The 13,416-nt window shown below is 41.0% G+C and overlaps 1 protein-coding gene across 3 annotated transcripts in view; it reads left to right on the top strand.

Annotated features, from left to right (window-relative positions):
* Positions 1-13,416, top strand: part of LOC145984375 (dedicator of cytokinesis protein 7-like) — a 138,746-nt gene that overhangs the window by 3,956 nt on the left and 121,374 nt on the right. For all 3 annotated transcript variants that reach the window (XM_083118035.1, XM_083118037.1, XM_083118036.1), the window contains one exon: positions 12,921-13,112. In XM_083118035.1, coding sequence (XP_082974161.1) covers positions 12,921-13,112 — 192 coding nt within the window. The remainder of the gene's footprint in view (positions 1-12,920; positions 13,113-13,416) is intronic.

Genomic DNA, 13,416 nt, shown 5'->3' with positions numbered 1-13,416 from the left:
AGAGACGAATTTACATATAAACATGGTCTCGCACAGCAGATTTCAAACAACTACACATAATTTATTAATTTCCAACAGTGAGTGGGGAGGCTTGGGTGGCCGTTTCCGTCACACTTTTGGCCTCCTACCTATGGCTTCTTAATGCTAAGCCTTATCTACAAAGTAAAAGTAAACTGTCTTTGCCACTCTCCCCACTTTTGTCACCCAATCGCTGCTACTGATTTCCAATGTATGGACAATTTATTCGGCAAACACATACAGGCATCACAACTAACGAATAAAGTGTGTAGGAGTGTTAATAACAAGAAATTTGCTAAAGAACAAAGTTGGATAGTTCAATTTCATAGGAAATACTATACTCCCCTCCCCTTCATAGCTGCTTGGAACTTTCGCCGGCTTGAATATTGTTTAATAATGGTAATAAGATTCTAATTCTAAAATGATTAGGGGCAGGAGGGGATTATGACGCAGACTGCGCCATCGAGATTTTTTGGGGATTTTTTCCCTTCAAATAGTGTAAAATTCAACATTTATATTTTTTCCAAAATATATGTAATAATTTTACATCTTAAATGCACCATGTTTAATCCATTAGATGAAGACAAGAAAGTCTTTAAGGGTATTATCGAAAGGAGGGGGGGGGAGAAATAGCCAACTCTTACATTTTAGGCTTTAATTGACACGTGCGTTCTGGGGGGGGATTCTGAATTAAACGTTGGAGAAGGGGGACAGTATTCAATTGACCATTAAATTGAGGGAGGTATGCAATTCTTGCGTATCTTAGACTCTTGCGGAAATTCTGGTGTGGAGACTGAGAATTAATTTCTTGGAGGAGGCAATATCCACTCTTCAATATCAACAGTAAGTCTTAAATTAGCATGGAAATTTTGGTGGTAGGATTGAGTACTAAATTTAAAGGGGGAGATATGAAGCTCTTGATAATGTGTTAAATCTTAGATTGTCAAGGGATTTCTGTAGGTAAGAGAGATTTCGAAGATTAAATTTTGGAGACTGTATTTAGAGATGTGGTATATATGATATATCTACACGTTTTCGACCCAGGACGTGCCAAAAGAGAAGCTGAAAAGGACTAAATATATCGGGATAGTATTGACACCCACTAAATTAATATTCTAGAAAGCCTACAAAGAAATGGATGTGTAAAAATTTTCTCGCTCGCTATACTGTGTTACGATCAGTGGCGGCTCGTGGTGAACCTAAGTGGAGGGGCGATAGCTCACAAATTTGCTCTATTGATTTGCTTTATTTTACTTCGCCTTTTGTGCACATTTGGCTAATTTGCGAAGATGGGGATGAGTGATATGATGAAATTGATGAATGGACACTCGCAAACATCCATGCCTAGGCAGGGATTCGAACCCGCGACCTCTGGCATCGTAGCGCGATGTGCTAACCACTCCGCCACGGGGGCCGGCACAAATTTGCTTTACTAGAATGTGAGTTTAAATGATGAATTTCGTATAACAGCCAACGTGATAAGATATTGCTACGTTCGTGTTTACCGAATATCATGTTTTACACGTTTGCACATATGATAATAAATTAAGAATTATTTAACAGTAATGCGAAGAAGATGGAAGACGAAATAGAATTCTAACAGATTTAGTCGTTTAACAGAGGGGAAAATTCAGAAGAAGGGATATTAATTTTTACACAACTTGATAAGCACAATGACGAATATTTACGTGCATTGATCGTGAAAATTTGTAGTAAACAAGTTACACAGAAAAAGTTTCCTGTCTAACATGACTAATTGATATGTGAAATAGGGCACCAAAATAAATATCTCACTGGATAGGTGATATCTGCGTTACCAGAAGCTCTAAAGTAAAAACTTCAAACTTACCAGAAATCTTCAGATATGCTTGTAACTTAAATTCACCCTTCTGTCCTTCAACGCGAAATTTGCGAGTGAACTCACAACCTCCTTTCTTTGACACTTGTTCTAGATTCAAACTCGGCCTAGGTTTTTTATGTTTATTTTTTCATCCAGACTTCAGACTTCTGGTAGAAAAACTTCGCACCAACAATTTCTCCACACTGTTCATCGCGACAAATCAAGGAATATAGACAAATGCACACCTACAGCACACAAGTACCGAAAAAGCTTCACTTTTCCATGGAAAACGAAGAAGCAAGAAGTGTCAATACTATCGTCTTCCCTTCCGGTCGTTTTATTGCTTCGGGGTTGCCAGACAATTTTGCCAAATTTTAAGACTTTTGTAGTTCACAGATTCCTGTAGCGGCTCTTGGTGAGTTTAGATGACGAGTTTCTAATTTATTTAACATCGGCCTTGAAAAGAAATTGGACAACTTTGTCACATTATCAGGATTTTTTCAAACGTGCTAATCAAAACATGTAATTAAATCTACATGATGTACTCCAAATCATTGTAATCCAAATGTACTTTTCACAAAACTCAGAATAAATACAACGCATATATATAGGGTGTTTTTTTAGAGTGATAGCCTAGAACTTTGAATTGAAATAAAACACATAAAAAAATAAGTTTGAAGCCAATTGTGTTTTCATTTGAAAGATAACTTTTTGACATTTACTTTTTGAAAATAATTTCCGGCATATGTCCATCACGACTAGCTGTGATGAACCGGATTCGATCAGTCCAATTTTGAACCACTTTTTCAAGTAATTGGGGACGTATGTCGTTAATAACACGAGTTATGTTGGCTTCCAAAGCGTCAATTGTTGCTGGTTTATCAGCATAAACCAGAGATTTTAGATATCCCAAAGAAAATAATCCAGTGGCGTTAGGTCCCATGATCTTGTGAGGTCAATTCACTGACAGCACCGATATTTCCGAAGTGCTCTATAGGTACGTTTGGCGAACAGAACATTGATTTTGGAAATATATTTCCACAATTTGTAAACGTTGTTGCGGCGTCAGTCTTTCCATGATCATTTGCCAATGCTCACTGATATGAAATGACAAAACAACATGTCATCAAAACAAAACAAATGACAGCTATCCCTATAGAAAGTTCTATCACTCTTAAAAAAACACCCTTTACGATAATTTTGCGAGTAACAAGAATCTATAGCCGACTTCCGTGGCTAGCATACCGCAGTACAAAGCCAGGGCTTCTGGGTTCGAATCCCGGCATGGGTATGTGTGTTCTTTGAGAGTGCCCCTCCATCAATTTCATTATATCATCACTTATCCTCATCGTCGTGATTACCAAAAAGTAACAGAAAGCGACGGTAAATAACAAAAATCAAGTAAGAGTCTGTACATTTTCAGTTACCGATATTTTCTTTCCTCATTGCGTTATTTATTGCTCTACTCTTATGTCATAAGTGAATAAGATTATGGAATACAGAATGATTTTCTTCAACGGTTGGTAATTTTGTTTCTTATGTTAACTTCATTGCTTCTGGCAACTCTTCATTGTTTACCGTTCTCCGGAGTGAGGGCCAGTTTCGCCTAGGGTGTGGGTTTCGGACGACAAACCCTCCGTCCTCCCAGCCACAGATCCCGCGCGTGTTATTCCCTCAGTTCCCTCTCCTCTTACCCCTCGCGGCCGCGCCTCTCTTGATTGATTGATTGATTGATTGATTTAGTTTATTTTACTTCGCCTCTCGGCTAATTTGCGAAGATGGGGATGAGTGATGAAATGATGAAAATGATGAATGGACATTCACAAACAACCAAGCCCGAGCGGGATTCGAACCCGGGACACTTGGCATCGCAGCGCGATGTGCTAACCACTTTTTATTTTCTTTTATTATTAATAATAATAATAAAGAAAGCTCCTATGCGGAAGCTTCCCCCAAGTCATTCACTCATAGGCTTTCATTCTAATTTCTATTTCAGGACTTTTCAGGACAAACAATCACAAATACCCATGCCTTACCCGGGACTCGAACCCGGAACCCCTGGCGTTGTAGCGCACTCTGCTAACCACTTCGCCACGGAGGTCGACTATTCGGCCACAGGGTCCGGCTGCTGTGCCCTGTTATCTACTTACCATTGATGATGTGACAGGGTGGACGGATGCCTACCTTTCTCCCCAGTTGTACAAGAAATTAACTTTCACCCCAAACACCCTGGTTTCCCATTTTTTGTTATGGACTTACATATCAGTGTAGGAGCTTCTTGAAACATCAGTGGCGAAGCGTCATAAGAGGCCCGGAGGCCCGGCCTACCCTAATATATTTGGCTATTACGGATTATTTTATTACTTGCAATTTCATTAAACGACACCTTAATACAAGAAAACTGAACTTCTAGGCCTTACGATAATTTCCACAAATTTTCATCCCTGCCAGAGGCTCTATCGTCGCATGTCGAGCCACTTCTCCGAGGGCCTCAGCCTGGTCCCATTTCATTCTATGTGATTCATGCGGGAAAGCATAATTTCAGGGGCGTGTTCGCCCGAAATGGACAAAGTGAGTCCGGCCTCACGCAGTGATGCCAACCCTAGCATAATTGTTTTAAACGTTATACAATTTGAACTTTATTGGCACCTAGCACCCTGTGTTTGACATAATGTTAAAATATAGCATCATCTATAAACATGCGTTCCTGGGAGACAGACCAATTAAATTTTTAGGAATACATTTGTTTAAAACAAAAGGTAGCATGCCGATCCAGTCACACCTGGTCCACCGTCTTATTTTCAGCTTTTCTTTATCTTTGCTTACTTAGCTCACGAGGACATTTTATTGAAGGAAATTGGTAGAAAGGTGGGGTCACGGATAAAACAAGTCGCCGCCTTTCGTAGTCGTCGAATTTTCTCAAAACGTTTTCAAGCGTTATATTAAACCCATCTAATTGGTTAAACCATTGTAATTAATGTAATGGGGGAAATTACCAATATTGTTTAACTCTAGTAAATAATCAACAACGCATTTTAACATCACAACTCCCCCCAAAATAGATGCATAAAATGAACTTAAAACCTAAGTCATCCGAGCACAATTTAGTTGCATTTAGCAAAATTTAAGAGTTTAATCAGCACACTTTTCCTGATTGGGAGGTTGGCAACGCTGGACACACGGAACAAATTGGGCTTCACATCTGTTTCTTGCCCACCGCGGGGTGTCGAACGAGGGGATAGGAAAGGCGAGGGTAGAAAGGCAAAGACAACTTGTTCCGAGGGTGAAAAAATGTTTCTATCACAGTGTTCTGCGTTTTCGTTAGTTTCTCGATTTTCTCCTGTTGCGTTGTTGTTTTATTGTTATATTTTATCTTGTGTTTTTCTTTTCGTTCATTTAATTTTTTATTGTTGTTTGATTGATTTGGTTTATTTTACTTCGCTTCTTGTGCCACTTTTGGCTAATTTGCGAAGATGGGGATGAGTGATGATAAGATGAAATTGATAAATGGACACTCACAAACGTCCATGCCCAGGCCGAGATTCGAACCCAAGACCCCTTGCTTTGTAGCGCGATGTGTTAACCACTCCGCCACGGGGGGACCGGCTTTCATTATTGTGAGCGTGAAGTGAGCGTGGGGAATAATGACTTGTATTACTCTGGAATGCTACAAAAAAAAGCATAAAAGCCTATTTCTGGGCATAGGAAGAGAGAAGGGGCATCGGAACATTGAGGACTGCCACTCGAATGACATCTAAAGAATCAATTTACAATAAAATCAAGAAATACGATTTACGAGTTAGCACATATCAAGAGTAACTATCCAAGTACGTTCAGAGATGCAAGAATATGTTGTTACGTTTTCAAAAATAACTTTAAAAGTTATATTTTTCATATTTTAAAAAAGTTGCACCCATAACAACAAAAACGCACACGCCTGTGCCTCCCTTTCCAGCGACACTACACTTCGCCGCTACATTTGATTGATGCTACTAATTTTCGATGGTTTTAATTTGTTCTGAAAGATGTTTCCAGTCCTGGACACCATTAGTCCATGCATTTTGAGTTCCTGCTGATTTGTTTTGAGGAAATTAGCAGCAAGATTTTGCAGTGAACACTGTCTAACTTGAACGAGTTGCACAACCGACTTCTGTTTAATGTCTGCCCAAATGTTGTAGTAAAAGTCCTTCCCTTATTTGTTCTTGTCTTTTTCTTTCAACCACTTTGATTGCTTTTCATTATTATAATATATGATAACAGTACAGCAATGTCAGCCTTTTGGGGCACCTTTACTTCTCGGACCAAGGGGCACCATCCCGGCTGCCCCAGCCTATAGAGCGACCACAAGGAAAAAAAAAAAACTTGAACGAAAAGGCTCCGCGCACCTTTCCATTCCTCCGTTCAGCTCGGGCCATAAGGAAGCATGGTCCACTATCCCACTCCTCTCCAAGCAGGGAGTCGCGGGTCTGCGCAGGTTTCCTTGCTTATCGAAGGGAATTTCTTGCTGGGAAAGGGAATTTTTTTTAGCGCACCCTAGAGGAAATTTCAACAGACGATTGGCGCGAGAAATTGAATGTCATAAAATACTCTTCTAAGGCCTTGATTGAATGTGTGTGGTCGGTCGCTTTGTACTGTGCATTGTGTTTGTTATTGGTGATTCGAAAGTTTGCAATTATTGTTTGTTTGTCTGGAGTAAGAGAACGCGAACACGATCTGGGCGCACGTTGCGGGTGTGTGCCTCGTCAGCAGTTCTGTAGTAAACATGTGACAGTCAGATTTATCGTCGGCCTGTCTCATTATTATTATTATTCTAATCCATAGCGGTAAAAAATGTGTTTAATCAAGGTGTTGAGTGTTTTTATTTGTATGTATATATATTTGATCTGCCAAGCCAACGGGAGAAAGAAAGGGAGTCGCGAGTCTGACGGGCGAGCACCTGAAAGGTCACGTTATGCGTCTAAAACTTAGGAAATTCGACCTTAACGACAGCCATTTAAATATCTCGGATTCCAGCGGCCGGATTGATGTGAAACTTTTACCAGCGCAGCAACATGTATGCAAGGACGGATGTGTGGAGTTTCGTCGCAATCAAGCAAGAATTACGGATGTCAGATCGAATTGGTTATAATCGATCAGTTTATGGGCACAGATTGCAGTTGAGCTGTGGACGCCGCGCTGACGGCGGCTTAATCCGAACGTTTCATACAGAAGCACGACCCTGTCCAGGCTGGGAGACAATGGAGCAAAGTGGAATGACCTCTCCGGAAGCGTCCCTTCAACGACCGCCGAGCGTCCCTTTTTCGAAATCCATATAAAACGAAGGACAGGCTTTTTTCGACACACAGTTTACCGCGACTCTTGTAGCGAGAGCATCTCCGTGCTACCTCTCCGTATACCGTGGACTTAGTTTTGTTTCGCGAACATCAGTGTGTGATAGGCAGTAAGTCGATACGAGTGTGCTTATCTCAATCGCTGGAGGAAGTCGAAGCGAGACTGTGTTTCCGTTATAATCTTACGGCGTTTATAGTTTTTGTGAAACAAGGAACATCAAAAATCATGGCGGGTTAAAAAGGAAAGAGAGGAGAGGGGCCACCCTCGGTTCACCCCGTTGACAGACGAGACACCACGGCGAATGCCTACATCATGCCGAAGACCCGAGCTACGCCGCCTGATGCCTACCAGCCGCCACAGAGAGAGAGAGAGAGAGAGAGATAGAGATGTCGAACGCTGCCATGTCGACGCCCCGGTGCTTGAGATCGTCCGACGGTGATGGAGAAGACGCCGACGAGCCAAGAACGACCGCAAACCGCCCAGTTGCGACGTCCGAATCACGCCTGACCACGGAGATGCTCATCGACCCCGAGAGGAAGAGACACCGAGCCCATCGTTCCCCGAGCGACGCCTACGACCCATCGTCACTGATCAGCCGAGGAACCAGATGCGCGAGCGCTCTTCGCCTTCTCGTCGTCGCGACCGAGGAAGAATAGGAAAACCTTTCGTGTGCGTACTAAGTGATTTCAATCGCCCGCGAAGACACCAGGATGCGCCGTGGAACCAGAGAGATGGTAACGTATTCATGTGTATGAATGTCAACACGTACCGGCTCGATTGATATTTAGAGAATGCCCTAGAAATTCGTCGATGTTTTTTAAAACGCCCACGCAACTCGACACTTCGTATCTGACTCCCGTTGCGCTTAATTTTGTATTTAATTGTCTCAGGTCAATTTCACTCATTTCTTGTGATTTTTTTTAATGTTCTTAAATTCATTGTTGTTTATGCTCCTTTTTTAAATTGATTGAAGTGCGTACTGCTAGAATAAAACGCCGCTCGCTTAATTGTTTAATCTATTTGAGGTTTGTTCAGTTTAATATGTATCAGCGCTGTGTCGCTGCTAGCTACGTCAGTTTGCATATGTGATTATGGTTAAAGTATTTGCCTGGTAATATTAATTGCTCGTCGCGGCGAAGTGTTGAAGTCCCACCTGCTAGGGAGTATATGTTTGCGTCACTCAACGGAGGTTATTGTTATGTTTAGGACCACGTCAGGTGAAGTAAAAGGAAAAACGTCCGCCCACGTGAGCGTAATTGCTGTTGAGACGCTTTTGTTTATTCTGCACAAATAATGTATTGTCACCGCACCGACCTATTTTTAAAGGTGAACTTAAGTAAGGGCTGGCTAGTGATCTGAGTAGCACTGGAGCAAATTCACAAATGACCTGATTAAACACAAGTCAGTGTAAGAGTAAATGCGGATGCAATAATATGGGCTCGTCGGCAAAAACCTGTGCATTTTATGTATCATTTTTGTTGATGACCCCGTAGCCTGGATCTGTGAGTGAATGTGTGAATGCAAGAGTGGGGACCTATACTAAATTGATTTTTTGTTTTGAATTTAATATACTTTTTATTTTTATGTTAATTTGGGCAATATCATTTCATACGCATGTCGCTACCCGTGATTTTCAGGTATGCAGCTAGCCGCTTCCCGGCTACAGGTAAAGGTGTGGTAATTGAAAGTATATGTTTTTTTTATATGGCTAATCGCTACGCACTGTTGGTCACCGTCCCTATACACGAACTCAACCTGGACCGTTAAGCACTTTCACTTGTCCGAGGGAGATTTTGCCGCCTCTATCTAGGTAGTGGTAGTTTTTGTTTTCCCGGGCAAGGGAGGGCGCTCACAAACATGACAGCTCGCAAACCTACTAGGGAAATTCTGCATTCAGGAGAGCACCGAATAGTCTGGCCCCGCCCACAAGCTTTCGCGTCTGCGCATCGGTACTCCAGACATTCCGGAAAAGGAGTAGCTATAACGTGAATGGTTTGTGGGGCTACCCGTGCATGGTTTTTGGGGCTAACGTGAATGGTTTGTGGGGCTATCGTGAATGGTTCGTGGGGCTACCCGTGAATGGTTAGTGGGGCTATCGTGAACAGAAAGTGTAAAAAGAAAAAGGTACTTACCCGAAGAGATGCCGGCTGTTTGCAAGCACGGTTTTGAACGATGCACTAAATTATTACTGGGAATAGACGTATTTTACACTATCTACAAGTTTTTGGAACCTGTTCTTTTTCATGCACCATACACACGCACAACGCACCGAGAACGCAAAGAAGCAATCACCACGCAGCATGCAAACGAGAAAGCACACGCGTTCACAACGCGGACACAAAGACGAGCCTGCAGTGTTGTTAACTCCCATCGGTTACCACCAAAAGGACGTAAAGTAGAGTCTAGCCGTGCAGCCTTTCATATTATACAGCGTGTTTCAAAAAGAATATACGTATTACAAAGTATTATTTTGTCCAAACTATCGATCGCTACGCCCCGGCTCGGCTATTAGAGAAACGAATACATAGTCTAGTTTATATAATAGCCGCTAGATGTCAGTTGTGTTCTGTTTTGCTTTGTAACCGTCAGTTGTTTGAAATGGCTACTCCGCAGCAGAAATCATTTTGTGTTCTCGAGTTTGCGAAGTGCAATTCCGTCATTACAGTGCAAAGACGTTTCAGGTTGAGTAACCAAATTGATCCTCCGAATGGGTGGAACATTCGCAGATGGTATCGACAGTTTGTAGATACAGGATGTGTATGTAAAGGAAAGAGTCCTGGCCGCCCTCGTGTTCCTGAAGAAAATGTTGCACGAATTCAAACTGCTTTCCAACGTAGCCCTTCAAAATCAACTCGTCGTGCCAGTCGGGAGTTACAACTTCCTGCAACAACAATTTGGCGTGTTTTGAGACGTCGGCTGGTTATGAAGCCGTACAAGGTACAGCTGTTACAAGCTCTGCGTCCTGATGACAAACGCAAACGTGTGGCATTTTGTAACGAGATTCTTGATGCTATTGACAATGACAACACTTTCGCACAACGCATCGTGTTTAGTGATGAAGCTGCGTTTCATGTCAGTGGTCAGGTAAACAAACATAATGTTCGCATTTGGGGCCTACAGAACCCACATGCATTCATTGAACATGTACGAGATTCGCCCAAAGTGAATGTGTTTTGCGCGATATCCCGATCATCTGTTTACGGCCCATTCTTCTTTGATGGAAACACGGTTAACGGTCAGCAGTATCTCTCTATGTTACAAAACTGGTTGTTTCCGAGGCTGCACGAAGACAACTTCATTTTCCAACAAGGCGGGGCACCCCCTCATTGGAGTCACCAAGTGCGTGATTATCTGAATGAAACTCTACAGAACCGTTGGATTGGTCGTCAAGGAGCTGGCGACTTAGCATGTATTCAGCTGGGCTCCACGGTCACCGGATTTGACACCCTGTGACTTCTTCCTGTGGGGTTTCATTAAAGACAATGTTTATGTACCACCACTCCCACAGAACCTGGAAGAGTTGAAGAACCGGATCCGTACTGCCGTAACATCAGTGACGAAGGACATGCTTGCCCGAGTATGGCAGGAATTTGAGTATCGATGTGATATTGTTCGTGTTACTGCTGGAGGACATATTGAACATCTGTAATCTGAACTTGAGAGGTTCGTAAGTATGTGTGTCAAGTTTCATCTTCGTATGTCTTAAAGTTTAATAAATATATGCATGCGAAATACGTATATTCTTTTTGAAACACGCTGTATTTTACATATTGTGTTGTTGGCTAAAGTTCCAATTGTTCAATTCCGAATTAATCATAGTGCCTAAGGCATTTTTGACGTGGTTCAATTTCAGGCTAACTTAATATATGTTCAATTTCTACTTGTGTCTGCGGACACATATTTCAGAGTCGTAGTGATTACTTACTGTGTGCTTTCTGGAGAACGATTTTTCCCTTCCATATACTCCTACATAGTTCTTTGCTTGTAAGCAGCCATTGGTTTACTGTCATCTTGGATGGACTGTTGCTGCCATCTGTTTCGTGTGCATGAAATGAGATAGGGTATTGTGGGTAATGGTACCGATTGTTTAATGATTTTTTCAGTCTCCTAGAATAAAGACTAATTGTCGCAGAATTGTGGCAATGATTGTCACACTAAATTTGAACCTTCCTGAATGTAATTAGCACTGTTTGGATCTCCGGAAACAGGTATTTATTGTCGAGACAACACTTAAATTACCTTACGCAAACATCCTCGCTTCCCATGGACATTGGCATTCTGTATTCATAAATAGTAGAGGTATTATCGTAGACTAGTAGGGATGATTGTGGAAGTAAATTGGAAGCTTCCTGACTAATTAGCACAGTTTGCTGTTCGAAAAAGACCAATATATGGGCAAAACAAAGATCTAAGAGGTACCTTGTTCAAACATCACCAATGAGACATTCACTACCACTGTTATTTACTTATTCCTGGGGTCTCACTTATCACACGTAAACCAAACACCTTCTCAGTCAAGAACTGTTTTTTGTCTTCTGACATCAGGTTAAATGCTTTCGTTGTTAGGATAAATGTAGTTTATTTAAACCATGAAAGCATTCCATATTAGACAGAGGATGAAATACAGCGCATGACCAAGAGGGTGTTTGACTTACATTCGATGAGTCATACCTGAAACTAAGATGAAAGTAAACAAATGGCTGGTTGCAAGTAAAGAATTATATAGGAGTATATGGATGTGAAAAAACATTCTTAAGGAAGCATGCAGTAAGTAATCACTAATACTCCCCAGTATGTATTAACAGACATAAATCGAAATCGAACCATGTATAAAATGCATCACAATTAAACATAAGGAACTTGGGGCCATATTACATCTGTAAATACTTTTGTTTTAGGTTAGACAGGTCAGGTTTAGTGCTTGTAGTACAGGATGTCTACAAATGATTGAAGCAGTTTGACAATGTTACTGTACGTGTATTATTGAACATATCATGAAGTAACTTTACAGTTTTGTAGAGAAACTAAACAAGTTTTGAAACACATTACAAGTGTTCAATATGCCCCCTACCCCTACAAGATTCTGCAAACCTAAACTTTATAATCAATAATCAAGTTCTTCCCAAATGCGATGCAACATGTCCCCATCAATTCGATCAAAAGCACTGATGATATGAGCCCGCAGTTCTGCTAGATCACTCTGTAATGGAGACACAAACACTAAATCCTTCACATAACCCCCAAACAAAAAAGTCACACCATGTTAAGTCGGGAGTGTGAGGCAATGACAGCAGTTGTTGATCATCATTTCCACAACGACCAATCCATTGGATTGACACTCTGGTGGTTAAGAATTCGTGGACATCGTGATGGAACTGGGGCGGAGCATGTCCACCTGGTGTATTAAGTTCTCACTGTCTGTCTCCAACTGAGGCATGAGCCAATTTTCTAACATGTCAAGATATTCTGGAATGTGTGTTCACTGAAGAAGAAGGGGTCATAAACTTTAAATTTTGAGACAACACAAAAAGCATTGAGTTTCGGAAAATCAGGGATATGCTAAACGACACCATGGGAAACAGAAAGATTAGCCGATAATGAAAATCCTATTTATTACCAGTGTATTAAATGTTTGGCATATTTAGTTAACTAATTATTTTTATTTTATTTTCAATGACATGTTATGACAACAGCCATATATAATTAAAAGGAAATATTTCTTTTCTTTCAGACCACGTCTGCCTTCTCACATCAGGGACTGTGTTGACTTTTATTTATCTAATTGGAGTACTGTGACTCGAGAATATCAGTTCCTTTCAAGCAGTTCCTACAGAAGTAAGGAGAAAGTAAGATTGAAAGATCTCAAGCAAAATGAATATGAAATTGATTCAGAAATTGAGTACATTGAGGAAAACACTCAAAGGTAATTGAGTTAATGTATGGTTTATTTTGGAATAATTAAAATAATAGTAACTATCAAGACATTATTTTAATTAATTGTTTCAAAGTTTTGTTGGGTAGTTTTACAAATACCTGCACTTAGTATATACATATACCTAGTACCTAGCATGCACCTACATGCTACATTATCTTTCCAAAGAGTAAGAAAAGGCATTTTATGTCAAATCGTTAGCCTATTAATGCATAAAATTTAAAACAAATTTCTGGGATCAGCCCACAAATTTCCTAAAACCGTGCCAAAAACGAGTGGATGCATGAGGACAATA

This window comes from Lepisma saccharinum, chromosome 2 (assembly GCF_977018435.1).
Source record: "Lepisma saccharinum chromosome 2, izLepSacc3.1, whole genome shotgun sequence".
Taxonomy (NCBI): Eukaryota; Metazoa; Arthropoda; class Insecta; order Zygentoma; family Lepismatidae; genus Lepisma; species Lepisma saccharinum.
This window is presented reverse-complemented; position numbering and strand designations above follow the sequence as displayed.